We start from the raw sequence: 16,039 nt of genomic DNA, 5'->3' as shown, positions 1-16,039 counted from the left end.
GTGATACTTACGTTGCCATCAACCAGCTTCTATACGGCGCAGGAGTGACATTAGCAGCATAATTACCTGACCTGATCATGCTGCTGAAGTTGCTCTGACCTGGAAGTGCTCACAGTTATATCTTGAATTGTACTCGTGCCTGCAAGACGCAAATACAACTGAATGCTGGGAGCTGGCAGTCAGCTTGACAGCAGATTTGGAAAATAGCGTAATCACATTCTCGCGGGTAACAAAATGCAGCCACCTGGGCGACACCTTGAGGCCCTGTCACACACAGAGATAAATCTTTGGCAGATCTGTGGTTGCAGTGAAATCATGGACATATTGTTCCATTTGTACACAGCCACAAACCTGGCACTGATTGTCCACAATTTCACTGCAACCACAGATCTGCCGCAGATATATCTCTGTGTGTGACAGATCCTTTGGACCGCTGCCCTCTGCGTCCAGGGCAAATGCCCTGCCTGCACCACCCCAAGATACACAACTGCATGCACAAAATACAGATAATTCAATCCATATTGTGTATCTGTATTAATCGAATTGTGTCAGCTGCATTTGCTGATTAATAATAGTACATGCCCATCTATTAGACAAAAATAACTGCAAAAAGTATAAACTATTGGTGTAACAACAGCTACAGTCACCATTGCAGTTGCAATATGGCCCATAAGTCCCAACTTCAAGAAAATTGTATATTTTTTGTAGGGAATAACACTGACTTTCTGCTATGAAACACTATATATGGGTTTTCTAATATATATGGCGGTATTATCTATGCCTGCAATTGTTGCAATTTATGCTGCTGTTGCAGTATCCTTGTTAGGTAGTGGGCCTGTGATGAGGCCCTATGAATTCTAGTTATGTCACTGGATAGGATAACATAGTTCAATTCTCTGCAAAGGATTTAGCCAGGTATGTATAAAGTGCTGCAAAGTAAAACATTTTCAAAAATAGCAGTGTTAATAGGTTATTTTTTTTAGCCACTAACAAAATGCAAAGGGAGTAAACAAAACAGAAATCTAAATCAAACCAATATTTGATAAGACTGTCCTTGCCTTCAAAACAATATCAAAGCATCAATTCTGCTAGGTACACTCACAGTTTTTGAAGAAAATCAGCAGTTAGGTTATTGCAAAAATCTTGACGCCCTGATCTCAACATCTCATGGGATTACATGAACAGACAGAAGGATTTGTGCAAACCTGCATCCACAGATCTGTGGTTACTTCTCCGCGATGTTTGGAACAACCTCCTTGCTGAGTTAAGCGGGCTTTACACGCTGCGACATCGCTAATGCGGAGTCGTTGGGGTCACGGAATTCGTGACGCACATCCGGCCGCATTAGCGATGCTGTTGCGTGTGACACCGATAAGCGATTTTGCATCGTTGCAAAAACGTGCATAGTCGCTCATCGGTGACATGGGGGTCCATTCTCAAATCTCGTTACTGCAGCAGGAACGAGGAAGCTCCCCTTACCTGCCTCCCGGCCGCTATGCAGAAGGAAGGAGGTGGGCGGGATGTTACGTCCCGCTCAGCTCCGCCCCTCCGCTGCTATTGGGTGGCGGTTCAGTGACGTTGCTGTGACGCCGCACGGACCGCCCCCTTAGAAAGGAGGCGGTTCGCCCGTCACAGCGACGTCGCCAGACAGGTATGTATGTGCGACGGCTGTTGTGCGACACGGGCAGCGATTTGCCCGTGTCGCGCAACAGATGGGGGCGGGTACCCACACTAGCGATATCGGGACCGATATCGCAGTGTGTAAAGTAGCCTTTACTCCAAACATGGTGTGTAAGTACCTAGAAGAATTGTTTCTGTTTTGAAGGTAAAGAATGGTCACACCAAATATTCATTTGATTTGGATTTTTCTTTTGTTCATTAGCTAATGAAAATAAACTATTAACGTTACTAATTTTGAAGCATTCTTTGCAGCATTTTTGCACAGTAGTTTATATGTAATATGTGTCATTTTACTACCACACTCTACATGTAGCATTTCAGTAGCTGGATTATTTCTGCCTTTTATCTACATTAGTGCCCCTAAATCTTGATTTACGACTCAGTCATGTAATAAACAATAAAGGAATTTTTAAGAAGCTCTACATTGCGCTTTTATTTGAAGTGTGATTTATAAAATTTAGTACTAAGTCAATACAAAAAGTGTTAGACAATAACATTTCTTAATGTTTTGGGGGAGAAAAATCAATCTGACTCCTTTCCTTTGTGTCAGATAGTGACAGTCTGAACTTTCATTGCGTCTTCAGGCCAGGAGTAGGAATCCACTACAAACTGGTCATAGTCCGTGCTGTACATCTGGGAACGGACAAACGCCTCCTTATCCTCGGGCTCTGGGAAGACAGATGCTGTATTATCCTTGTAGGCATTCTCCACAACCTGGAAATACATAGGATTATAAACTTTCAAAATAACATCCATCATAACCACAAATGATCTATTACTTCTGCCATGAATGAATCAATCACATAGTGCTAGATCAAACATCCAACAGTGTAAAGTATACTCGCACATCACGCGTGCTAGATTTATCAAAAAGGTTTATTTGAAATTGCTTCTTTCTTCTACTGAATATATTTACACATACCTACCATCGATAAAAATGGCCTGTAAAGTCAAAGCCACCTCTATATAAACCTTCCTGGTGTATACTCCTATTATTCTCAAGGGTGTTACTTAAAGGGGTTGTCCACTTCTTAAATGCTATAAGATTAAAATATCGAAATCTCCCCTCCTGTACCATCGCCATCCTGGATGTTCAAGGGAGGTTTGTGTACTGCAGCTCATTAGTGGCCGCTGATTGGCTGCAGTGCTCACATGACATAAAATATCACACAAGCTGCGGGAGACCATGCACCGAAATTGCTGGAACAGCGACCTCGTGAGAGGTGGGAATCTCCTAGTTTTATTTTTACAAAGTATTTAAGAAGGGTTTATCCAAATAGTGGACAACCCCTTTAATTATACAACAATTACATGTATACAGGATTTATACTGCAAGTTTAATCATTGTGCTTAAACCATTTTCATTAAGTTATTAAACAGCTGCATTTCAACATCTGTATTAGGCCTTATTCACACATTGCTATTTTTCATCAGTATTTAATTAGTATTAATAAGCCAAAACAAAGAGTGGCTTAAAGACTCAGATCAAGTTTGTTCCACCCTAGATGTTGGCTTAGAAATACAGCGGCAATATACTAACTAAATACTGATGAGTATTTAGTAGATGTGATATCTAAGCCAAGTACATGTGATATTCAGACTCCATTTAGTATAACTGTGCCCCTTAGGCGTACTTTGCACACTACGATATCGCAGGTGCGATGTCGGGGGGGTCAAATCGAAAGTGACACACATCCGGCGTCGCTGTCGATATCGTAGTGTGTAAATCCTTTTCGATACGATTAACGAGCGCAAAAGCGTCATAATCGTATCATCGGCGTAGGGTCCGACATTTCTATAATGTAGCTGCAGCGACGGTACGATGTTGTTCCTCGTTCCTGCGACAGCCCACATCGCTGTGTGTGAAGCCGCAGGAGCGAGGAACATCTCCTACCTGCGTCACCTCGGCTCACGCCGGCTATGCGGAAGGACGGAGGTGGGCGGGATGTTTGCATCCCGCTCATCTCCGCTCCTATTGGCCGCCTGCCGCTGTGACGCCGCACGACCCGCCCCCTTAGTAAGGAGGCGGTTCGTCGGCCAGAGCGACGTCGTAGGGCAGGTAAGTGCATGTGAAGCTGCCATAGCGATAATATTCGCTACGGCAGCAATCACAAGATATCGCTGCTGCGACGGGGGCGGGGACTATCGCGCTCGGCATCGCAAGCATCGGCTTGCGATGTCGTAGTGTGCAAAGTACCCCTTAGAGTTTTCTAGTGATAAAAGTGCATAGTCTGGTTGTAAGGTCCGTAATACAGACTTCACTTTCACAGGAGACACCTCACAATTCACAGACCTTTGGACAAATTTATTAAGACTAGATACGCCAGATTTATTGCAATAGTTCATGCTGTATAATAAAATTGCCACATCTCACTCCTGTCTTATCCAACTTTACACCACCGGTTTGGTGAACTATAGGGCAGATTTTTTGCAGCCAAATTTTGCATCAATTCAACGCGTCTTAGCCCAAGCCCTGTTTCTGGCTAAGCCACTCCCATTTTGTCAGTTAAAGAGTACCTATCCACAGTCGTGCCCCAACTTCCATGTTGTGGGATTGCAGCATCCAAAGCAGAATCCCACAACCTTACCTGTAGTGAATTCTCACTCCTTGCACTAACCCAGTGCTGCCGCGTACTTTACTAAGCGGCTATTGAATGATGTCACCATTCAGTGAAATCTTATAGTACGCAGCAGCGCTGGGTTGGTGCAAAGAGCGAGGTCTCCTTCTTGTACTATGAGAGGGTTGGTGGAATCTGATCTGCATGCTGAAATCTAAAAACCCAGAAGTATGTCCCCGACGTTTTCATCGGGCATTACAGTTATTTATGAACACTTTTGTAATCAGCTGATATTAAGAAAAATCCCCAGTCGGTGGCTGCCCTCTTTTTTATGAAGTAAGAAGGGCAGCACTAGACTATTGATAGACAATCTTTAAGACAAAAATCTGAGAGTAGCATAACGTAGGGGCAGAAATCCTGATTCCAGCGATGTTTCACTTACTGGGCTCTGATTAGTGTCACGCGAAGTTTTACACAAAACTTGCCGACTGTTATGACAGCATCAGACGCTGTTCACATTACAGATTCTGACACTCCGCCCAGTGGTTTCTCTAGTGTTTCTGATATACACAGGCAGACTCGGGTGTCAACCAGCAGTATGCTCAGTCATAGACAGGTTAGCAACAGTTATCCTCTGCTAGCCTGCTTGTTAGGCTTCTGGGATCACATGTTGTAAGGGAGCCTGGACAATGTATGGAGAAAAGAGCTACATATAACAGGGAGCACACCTACAATAGTATATATATAAAAGGCAAATCTTTATTGTGACAGCAAGAATAAAAACACTAAAAAATGTGACACACAAGATAACACGGCCTGATACCCCTTGTGACCCCCGTCATATACACAGCATGAGCAATAATATGCAATAATAAAGACGTCATACATATAAAATATGAATCATGCAAAAATGTATAAAGGCTGATGAAATATCTCACATAAATGCAAGATGCCAACTGGCTTGTACACAATCAGAAAAACCTGCTTAAGGGAATATATATAACCATGTAGTAGCAGTGCCAACCGGCCATAATAAACAGTCATATCCCGAAGGAAAATATATGTATAGGCAACAAGCAGTACCAATATATATCAGGGGACCAGTATCACCTCCTAAAACACGTAAATGGCAAGCGGTTATATATCCACAGGCAAAAACTATATAAAATGTGGCAGCCAAATAATGGCAAAGAAATATACCATGTGCAAGTAAGCAAGGCCAAAGGAGGTACACAGGGGACAGAAAATACCGTGGGGAACCCACGCGTATCGCCGCACAGCGGCTTCCTCAGGGCAAGTGTGTACACAAGTGTGTGTGTTGTAAGGGAGCCTATCACATCTGCTCCTCCCATATTTAGGTTGTAGGAGATCTTCCATCCATAGTGACTATAGTTTCTGCTGTGTTGTTCTGTGTGCTTTGGTGCCCCAGATTTGCCAGAGAAAGAGTTGCTTTATGTTTGGTGCTTTTGTGGAGTTACCCATTGTCTTGTTATTTCCACCCTGCTCTTGTTTTCCTCCTAATTTCCTATTGTCTTAACCTCAAGACCCACCTCTTCCAACAAGCCTACAACCTACAATAGCCCTCAGTCCAGTAGACCACTGCACAACCAGCTCTGTCCTCACCTATTGTACCATCACCCATTCCCTGTAGACTGTGAGCCCTCGCGGGCAGGGTCCTCTCTCCTCCTATACCAGTCTGTCTTGTACTGTTAATGATTGTTGTACGTATACCCTCTTTCACTTGTAAAGCACCATGGAATAAATGGCGCTATAATAATAAATAATAATAATAATAATTGTCTTATACCTCTGTGCATGCGTATTGTGTGACCGAGTTTTTGTTTCTCCTGTTTGTCTATTTCTGTGGGTTAAATCACACTACTGTACTGGCCGCCCTTGGGAATACGATCAGGGCTGGTCAGGAGGAGAGCCAGGAAGGAGACCCAGACATCCCCATCATTAGAGGTATCTCTGAGAATAGGGATAGCACAGGACCATCGTAGTCTGAAGGTCCGCTTAGGGGCCCTGGTTTTCCGCTATCCCCATAGTCCCTCGTGACACTAAGGGGCACTTTGCACACTACGACATCGCAGGTGCGATGTCGGTGGGATCAAATTGAAAGTGACACACATCCGGCATCGCATGTGACATCGTAGTGTGTAAAGCCTAGATGATACGATTAACGAGCGCAAAAGCGTCGTAATCGTATCATCGGTGTAGCGTCGGCGTAATCCATAATTACGCTGACGCGACAGTCCGATGTTGTTCCTCGCTCCTGCGGCAGCACACATCGCTGCGTGTGAAGTCGCAGGAGCGAGGAACATCTCCTACCGGCGTCACCGTGGCTTCCGTAGGATATGCGGAAGGAAGGAGGTGGGCGGGATGTTTACATCCCGCTCATCTCTGCCCCTCCGCTCCTATTGGCCGCCTGCCATGTGACGTCGTAGTCACGCCGCACGACCCACCCCCTTAATAAGGAAGCGGGTCGCCGGCCAGAAAGACGTCGCAGGGCGGGTGAGTCCATGTGAAGCTGCCGTAGCGATAATGTTCGCTACGGCAGCTATCACAAGGATATCGCAGCTGCGACGGGGGCGGGGACTATCGCGCTCGGCATCGCAGCATCGGCTTGCGATGTCGCAGCGTGCAAAGTACCCCTTAGTGTAGTTTTGATAAAAATCACTGATTAATCAGCAGTAGATTATCATTACAGGACTACTTGCCGTGCTGCCAGGTAGTCCAGCATATTCATGAGCTCTGTATAACTGCTAGATCTGCAGCACAGAAAACAATGATTTGATCAAAATTACAGCAAACAGCTCAGTAAGAGAGATACCGCTGGGATCAGAGTCTCTGTCTCTACATTATGCTGCTCTTAGATGGCGGAGCAAAAACCTGGTGACAAATTACCTTTAACTAAAAATGACAAAAGAATGTATTCTTATTCTGTCCATGTTATAATAGTTAATATAGTGTAATTTCTTTACTACTCTTCTCTATTTGCTTATGTGCACACTGGTTTTTTACCGAAAACTAAGCAGATTCTTTCCAAATCCTCTTAAAAATGCAAAAATCCTCAAAACTTGAAGTTTCTGTGTAGTTCCTGCTTCAAAAAATCAACATAAAGACTCAGTACGCACACACCCTCACAGGCGCTGTTGCTTACCTTCACAGCTATCTTCACGGAGACTTCTTGTATTGTCTGTAGAGGTGGGTAGAGACGTCCTTCTTCCAAATGTTTATCAGAAACCTCTTTAGCGATGACCTTTGTGCAAAAATATAGAGTGACACCACTATAGATGCTTACATTTCTTCATGTAATAATCTGACTTACATGACATACTAAGACTCTACACATAACGTATTATTAGCAGTGATTAGATTATTTACTACTAGAAATAACCACTACAATTTCCAGAATTGCATATTTTTCACTATTATTTTTTTAAACAGCTGAAAATGCTGAAAGTCAGAACATAGTAGAGTAATGTAAGATGCATGCTAGTTCTACAAACTCCTGATGAAGGTGCGAAACGCATGTCGAGGTGGTCGTGCAGCCTACACAATGTCCGTGGGATGTATTGCAATATTTGCTGTTTTTCTTTTACCATTTGGTGGATACTTTTGGTAGTGTGTTATTGGGTTTATTGTACTCCGTTGTGACTGATCACATCTATTAGTAAGCCTGTGTATCTCATGGTGGTGCATACATACTAAATGAACAAGGTTAGATGTGAGGATTCCGGTATTGTTGTTAGGGGATTCCTTGCATTGTCTTGTGGGATCTGTCTAATTACATTTATTCCAATTATGATTTAGTCCCATGACCCATGTCACTAGGGAACCTGTCATCAAGATTTTATACCTGAAACTAATGACATGTATGTAGAGGGGCTTAAAAGCCGATGAAATCACTAGCTTGATTGTATAAATCCATTTTGCTGTTTTTGAAAAATGCAGAATTGAAATTGTATGCTAATAAGCTGGAAGCGCTTCAGGGTGGCATGTAGCACTTGAAGCTCTCCTGCCCTCTGTTCCTGTTCCTCGCCTGCTGCATGTCTCCTGTGCTTGATTGACGGTTTACTCTTCTTTCATTGACCTGCCTCCTCTGACTGAGATCTTGTGGAACTGCTGTCAGTGCCTGGGATGATGCATGCGCTGTAAAATCCTTATGATGTTGCTTGATCCAGCTTATCAATCTGTGCCCGCATCACGTCCATCCGAGGAAACGAGCAGCACAGGAACAATCAGCGGAAGAAGTGTCAGCGTCAGGTCAGGGTAGTCCGATCACTTAAACAAGAGTGACCTGTCAGACACTGGAAGCAGGCGGGTGAGGAATAAAGTGGGCAGAATCGCTGCAAGTTTAATGTCCCACCCCAAAGCACTTGCAGCTCATTTGCATATGATTTCAATGTTGGATTTCTCAGAGACTCTAAGGCTCTGTGCGCACTGGGAAGTGGAATTTTCTTGAGAAAATTCCGCATGCCCTCAAAGATTACCGCACCCGCGGTAAAAAACCGCGGGAAACCGCACCCGAAAACCGCATGCGGTTTGCCGCGGTTTGCTGCGGTTTTACCGCGGTATTATTCGCGGTATTGCCGCGGTTTTGCCGCGTGCGGGTTGGGATGTGCTTTATTGCATTCAATGCAATAAAGCACATTGAAGAAAAAAAAAAAAGTCATTTAATTCTGAGAGTAGATAGACAGAAGAATAGATAGAGGGATAGATAGATAGATAGAGGGATAGATAGATAGAGAGATAGATGACAGATCGCTGCATTTCCCACGGTCGGCAGTGAGTTCACATTACCGGCCGTGGGAAATGACCGGTAATTACCTCTGCTGCTTTCATTCAGCCTGTGTCTGTGACAGTCGCGGCTGGATGGAAGCAGCGCTGGACGTCGGACCTGGATTACGCCGGAGTTTTGTTGCGGGAGGGGTTAATAAAATGGTGAACGAGGCTTGTTTGTTTTATTTAAAATAAAGGATTTTTCGGTGTCTGTGTTTTTTTCACTTTACTTACGGGTTGATCATGTCAGCTGTCACATAGACGCTGCCATGATCAAGCCTGGGGTTAATGGCGGTGGTCCCCCATCACCATTAACCCCTTGTATTACCTTGCCACCACTGCTACACGGTGGCAAGAAGAGCCGAGGACACGCCGGTATTGTCGCATATTGCATGCGACAGTGCCGGGGCAGCTGCGGCTGATATTCTCGGCTGCCGGAGGGGGAGTGAGGCGGGGGACATTACCCCTGCCCCTCTCCCTCCCCAGCCTGAGAATACCGGGCCGCCGCTGTGTGCTTACCTCGGCTGGACGGTAAATATGCAGCGGAGCCCACGTTCTTTTTTTTCTATAATTCCGTTTTCTTTCTATGTGTGTTCTATGTGTCTGTGTCTATGTGTTCTATGTCTGTGATGTGTTCTATGTGTGTGTGTGTGTTTACTCTGCACGGCTTCCTCTTCCTGTAATGACATCACTTCCCTGCAAAACCGCAGACAGGCGATGCACATTACCGGAGGTAAACTGCAAAATACCGCAGGGAATAACGCAGGAAAACGCAGTGAACCGCACAGAATTTGCTGCCTGCGTTATTCCCTGCGGGATTTCTTGATTAACATTGAGTCAATGGAGTAAAATCCTGCAGCGATGTGCGGAAAAGAAGTGACATGCACTTGTTTTTGCTGCGGGATTCCCGCAGCAAAACATGCAGCTGTCAAATTCCGCCCAGTGCGCACAGGATTTTTTTTCTCCATAGGATTTGCTGGTGATTCACTGCAGAGATGTTATGAACATTTTCTGCAGCGAAACATGCAGCAAATCCGCGGAAAAATCCGCGAAAAATCCGGTAAGTCCGCACATAGCCTAAAACAAATTTCAAGGTACAGATTTAATCAGCATGAAAGCTCCTGTAAATACATATCATTAGTATGACGTATAAATAAAATCTTCAATCTTCACAACAGGTTCCCTTTAAAATAATTTGGTTTTGTTTATCTTTATTGAGTTTGCAGGGTGCGCTCTAAAAGAAAAAGAAATAAGTAGAAAAAAAAGCAAACAACAGAGAAGAATTCAGACTGTCAGTTTTAATAACATGTCGAAACCAGCAGTGTTGGTGGAAGCTTATAATCAGAAATCCACATGATAGAGTCACCGTAGAAATTTAAAGGGGCTGTCCCACAAACAAAGTACAGTCATGGCCAAAAGTTTTGAGAATGCTACAAATATTAATTTGTACAAAGTCTACTGCTTAAGTTTTTCTAATGGCAATTTGCATATACTCAAGAATGTCATAAAGAGTGATCAGCTTAACAGCAATTACTTGCAAAGTCAATATTGGCTAAGAAAATGAACGTTAACCCCCAAAACACATTTCAACATCATTGCATTCCTGCCTTAAAAGGAGCAGCTAACATTGTTTTAGTGATTGTTCCATTAACACAGGAGTGGGTGTTGATGAGGACAGGGCTGGCGATCAATCAGTCATGATTAAGTAAGAATGACACCACTGGACACTTTAAAAGGAGGCTGGTGCTTGGTATCATTGTTTCTCTTCAGTTAACCATGGTTATCTCTAAAGAAACACGTGCAGCCATCATTGCTCTGCACAAAAATGGCCTAACAGGGAAGAGTATCGCAGCTACAAAGATTGCATCTCAGTCAACAATCTATCGCATCATCAAGAACTTCAAGGAGAGAGCTTCCATTGTTGCCAAAAAGGCTCCAGGGCGCCCAAGAAGGACCAGCAAACGCCAGGACCGTATCTTAAAACTGTTTCAGCTGCGGGATCGGACTACCAGCAGTGCCGAGCTAGCTCAGCAATGGCAGCAGGCTGGTGTGAGTGCTTCTGCACGCACTGTGAGACGGAGACTCTGAGCAAGGCCTGGTTTCAAGGAGGGCAGCAAAGAAGCCACTTCTCTCCAGAAAAAACATCAGGGACCGACTGATATTCTGCAAAAGGTACAGGGAGTGGACTGCTGAGGACTGGGGTAAAGTCATTTTCTCAGGTGAATCCCCTTTTCGATTGTTTGGGACATCTGGAAAACAGCTTATTAGGAGAAGAAGAGGTGAGCGCTACCACCAGTCTTGTCTCATGCCAACTGTTAAGCATCCTGAAACCATTCATGTGTGGGGTTGCTTCTCAGCCAAGGGAATCGGCTCACTCACAGTCTTGCCTAAAAACACAGCCATGAATAAAGAATGGTACCAGAATGTCTTCCAAGAGCAACTTCTCCCAACTGTCCAAGAGCAATTTGGCGCCCAACAATGCCTTTTCCAGCATGATGGAGCACCTTGCCATAAAGCAAAGGTGATCACTAAATGGCTCCTGGAACAAAACATAGAGATTTTGGGTCCATGGCCTGGAAACTCCCCAGATCTTAATCCCATTGAGAACTTGTGGGCAATCATCAAGAGACGGGTGGACAAACAAAAACCAACAAATTCTGGCAAAATGCAAGCATTGCTTATGCAAGAATGGACAGCTATCAGTCAGGATTTGGTCCAGAAGTTGATTGAGAGCATGCAAGGGAGAATTGCAGAGGTCCTGAAGAAGGGTCAACACTGCAAATATTGACTTGCTGCATTAACTCATTCTAACTGTCAATATAACCTTTTGGTACTCATAATATGATTGCAATTATATTTCAGTATGTGATGTAAACATCAGACAAACACAATTAAAAACCAGAGGGCAACAGATCATGTGAAAAAATAATTTTGGTGTCATTCTCAAAACTTTTGGCCATGACTGTACATTTTAATCAATGGATCTTGGAACAATAATACGTTCCACAATTGGATGTGTTAAAAAAATGTTCCTGTGCTGAGATAATGTTATATGATTATCTTAGCCCAGGAACAATTTTTCCAACACATCCAATTGTGGAAATTATTATTCCAAAATCTATTTAAATGTACTTTGCTCATGAGACAATACCTTTAAACCTACTAATCCTATGGAGTAATAAAAAGAAACTTCCATGCAGAAACGTTTTCTGTCATACTTTCTACATATGTTCTTGACTTTGGATATAAAAGGATCATCTCAGAAAATAATGCTATTTCTCGTAGCGGAATGACTGTTGTGGCACATTGTGTAAGTGTAAATCTACGATATGTGGACTAATTTACTGAAACTAATATCTAAGGTAGGCTTGGTGTCAGATTAGAGATACTTTATTGCACATTCATTTTTATTTTTTCATTATTATTCCATAAATCAATAGTACTCATGAAAATAAGAACTTTTGTAATATATCTTATTAGAGAAATCTGCTCTTTTTTTTATTTACCATCTCTTAACCCTAGAACGCATACCTGGGGCCTCGCAGGCCTGCTAGGTCATTTGTTTTCTATGGTAGATTGTTATGCTTGCGCGTTCTAGGGTTAATTATCAATATTTTCAATTTACGGGTAAAATCTGTATTCAACGCAGACAGATTTTAAAATTACCATGATAGATGTCAGTTACTACTGACAAGATTCTATCTATGGGGAGGAGGCAAAAAGAGTGATGAGCTAGAGTCAGAGCTATCCCTCCTGTGTACATAGCATCTTATCAGGAGCTACTGTCATCTCCTATCTCAGTAATGAGACCATCTGTGTTCACTGAGTATAGATTTTACCTATGAATGGACAATTTTGAGAATAAATGATCAGTCCTGGCAAAGAAGCTGATTTCTCTGATAAAGTTGCTTATTTTCAATTGGACTGTGTCACACTAGGTACGGGGAAATACCAATCGCACGGTGAAAGGGAAAAAAATGTCTAAAGCGGGCATTACACGCTACAATATATCTTCCGATGTGTCGGCGGGGTCACGTCGTAAGTGACGCACATCCGGCATGATAAGTTATATTGTAGCGTGTGACAGCTACGTGCGATTGCGATTGAACGTTAAAATGTTCATCGCATGCACGTCGTTCAATTGCTAAAAATTGAACGTGAGGTTGTTCAATGTTCCCAAGGTAGCACACATCGCAGTGTGTGACACCCCGGGAACGATGAACAGATCTTACCTGCATCCTGTGGCTCCCGACGGCAATGCGGAAGGAAGGAGGTGGGCGGGATGTTTACGTCCCGCTCATCTCCGTCCCTCCGCTTCTATTGGCCGGCCGCCGCGTGATGTCGATGTGACGCCAAACGTCCCTCCCACTCCAGGAAGTGGACGTTTGCCGCCCACATCGAGGTCGTATGGAAAGGTAAGTACGTGTGACAGCAAATAATCGTTTGTGCAACACGTTCAACAAATTGAACGTGCCGCACATACGATAGGGGCGGTTACGATCGCATACAATATCGTATGCTTAATCGTAACGTGTAAAGCAGGCGTAAGGAGAGAGAAGATGGTGCCCCCTTACCAAACCTACTGCTAGTCCCTGGGGTCCCTCATAGGTTCTGCACCTATGCGCCTACCTAGCCGCATACCTGACCCTAGATATCCCTAGTGCTAGGCTTACTACTCATGCACTGCCTACTCTCAAGAGGCTGCACCTGCACAGAACCCCGAACAGGGCTTTGATTGGCAAGCACTGACAGAAGAGTGACATGTCAATCAATCAAAGACTGGAGGCCAGTAGAGAGCGTCAAAGAGGGAAAAAGCACAGGAGAGCTAAAAGTACCCCATCCCACTGTACTTGTGATTGAAACTTGAAGGAGTGATTTCTCAAATAAAATTTTAACACAGGTAGTTAGTCTTTAAATGTTGTTCATTGGAAATTATATTAGCTTATAACTTTCTAGGAAGAAAAAAAAAGTAAATGACACAGAAGTACGCATACTGGATCTTGGCATTAGTAAGAATAGGCTTTTCGAGAAATGTGTATTATTACGTATATTACCGTATATCCCATGTGGTGTGGGGTAAATGGCACACACAAATCAAGCTCGTCACACATGGTAAAGCAGCACTCTGTATTATTTTCTTCAAGTATCAATGACTTTTATTCTTCCTCTAATAATTTGTAAATGAAGATTGTATCATGCAGCCAGTAAGACGTTCTGCCCAATCATGCTTTCCCACCTCTCCAGCTCCTTGCCATAACAGTCCATTTATTGTCAGCAAGAAAGACTTGATTCAGGTGTTCATTTTCCATGGCCAAATAAAACAGAGTGTAACTTTGATTTGCGTTGATAAATGTAAGGTATTTCTAGCTGTAATACCTACTAATTGCAGACAATTTGACTGTGATGACAAGCAGTGTTGCCTGTTTTTATGAGCTTTATCAAGCAGAACAAAAAAAATGTCAAGGATTTTACGAACTAATGAAATAGTTTTGGCACAGCCGTCTGGATGCCCAAACCAGCTTCATAGATAATCCCATTAAAAATGTCTTCTGGAGAAAACTATGCTGTAGGGAAGCCAAGAGGTGCACGTGCTGCCTATCATTAGCTGGAAGCGGAGCACCAAGAAAATGAAGTTCAAAGAAGCATAAAATCTTGAATGGGCTTCTAGATTCTTTTCCTTATTAAAATTTCATTATTAAAACTGGAAGAAATGATGAAGATTGAACATTAGTTCAATGGTACGGTATATCATGCCCGTTACTGATCTTTTCTGGCAGCTTTCATTATTGATCCCATTAGATTATACGAGACTCCTTAGAGTTTGATCCATGCGGAGACGACGTCCTCAAACCTTTCTCCATATCTCGTCTTTGTCAGGCCAAGGCATCAGCTGCTCAACTAATGGTATAAAGCAAATCTCTGTCCAATCCTTCCATAGTCATCATTGACATACTGCTATCCTGGTATAATCAGAAGAAAGAACCATTCTCCTGAATAATGCCACCGGATGACCTGCAAACATTTAAACAGTCCGACACTCAGCTGAATGCTGGTCTTTACACCAGTCTGTAAACCAAGCATGCACGTCAACATGACATTCCTGTCTGGCAGTGGAGTAATGGCAAACACTATAGTAAGAAATAAGGCTTATTTTTCACTCTGAAAAGGGTGTATTGGAAATACCTTGGGTCAATTTCTGTACCATCTCATAGTTTTCTGTATTTAAAGAGGTCCCATGAGCAGGATATATGAACCCTAATTGAAGGCACGAGTGTAAAGCCCCTTAAATGCTTATTACTTTCATACCTTGTTTGACGTTTTAATCGCAAGTGCAGTGGGGCGGGCAGTGCACTTCCAGATCTGCTGTGCTCCCTCCCTTTTCCCAGCTCACTGCCGGCCTTTGGTATTTTATTGATAAGTCACTCCTCTCTCTGTGACCTGTCTCTCCTGTGCAGGCACCATTAGTGCCTGGCCTTGTTTCATTAGAAGTAGTGGCGTATGCCTAGCAACCTACTAATATTGTGACACCAATAGATTGGCTTACGCATGACCACTGAGGAAGGATTTTCCGGTCGTGATGGTTACTATACCCCTTAAAACTTAACCTAAAAATAATACACCGACTGCATGCGACTTGGTTAAACAAATTGGCCACAGCAGCCTTTATTACCTATTATTAACATACTACCACAAAGGGGGCGCCGTCCAACGGGTGACCCCAAACACACAATAATAGGTAACACATCATAATAAACGGTACATGAAACCCTATGTAGGCCCGGTCCAGAAACCCTTTCCTACACCAATATCCCTGGCCGCAACACTCCGACCCAGAGATGAGGTATTAATCACCCCACGGATTAATACCCCCCAAACTTTGCAGAACCCCGTGCCTGCAATTTCCCGGAACCCAGAGACACCATACCAAGACAGTGCCTCTCGGTCCAGCTACAAATCCCTTCCAACCGCTTCTGGACCAGACCTACCCCCGCTGCTGCGACAAAACATACATCCCT

The 16,039-nt window shown here is 43.5% G+C and overlaps 1 protein-coding gene across 1 annotated transcript in view; it reads right to left on the bottom strand.

The window, feature by feature from the left end:
- Positions 1 to 2,084: 2,084 nt before the first annotated feature.
- Positions 2,085 to 16,039, bottom strand: part of ME1 (malic enzyme 1) — a 592,001-nt gene continuing 578,046 nt past the window's right edge. The window contains exons 13-14 of the mRNA XM_075340163.1: positions 7,402 to 7,500; positions 2,085 to 2,394 (exon numbers count right to left, since the gene is read on the bottom strand). Coding sequence (XP_075196278.1) covers positions 2,227 to 2,394; positions 7,402 to 7,500 — 267 coding nt within the window. The 3' untranslated portion in view covers positions 2,085 to 2,226. The remainder of the gene's footprint in view (positions 2,395 to 7,401; positions 7,501 to 16,039) is intronic.

This window comes from Anomaloglossus baeobatrachus, chromosome 3 (genome assembly GCF_048569485.1).
Source record: "Anomaloglossus baeobatrachus isolate aAnoBae1 chromosome 3, aAnoBae1.hap1, whole genome shotgun sequence".
Taxonomy (NCBI): Eukaryota; Metazoa; Chordata; class Amphibia; order Anura; family Aromobatidae; genus Anomaloglossus; species Anomaloglossus baeobatrachus.
This window is presented reverse-complemented; position numbering and strand designations above follow the sequence as displayed.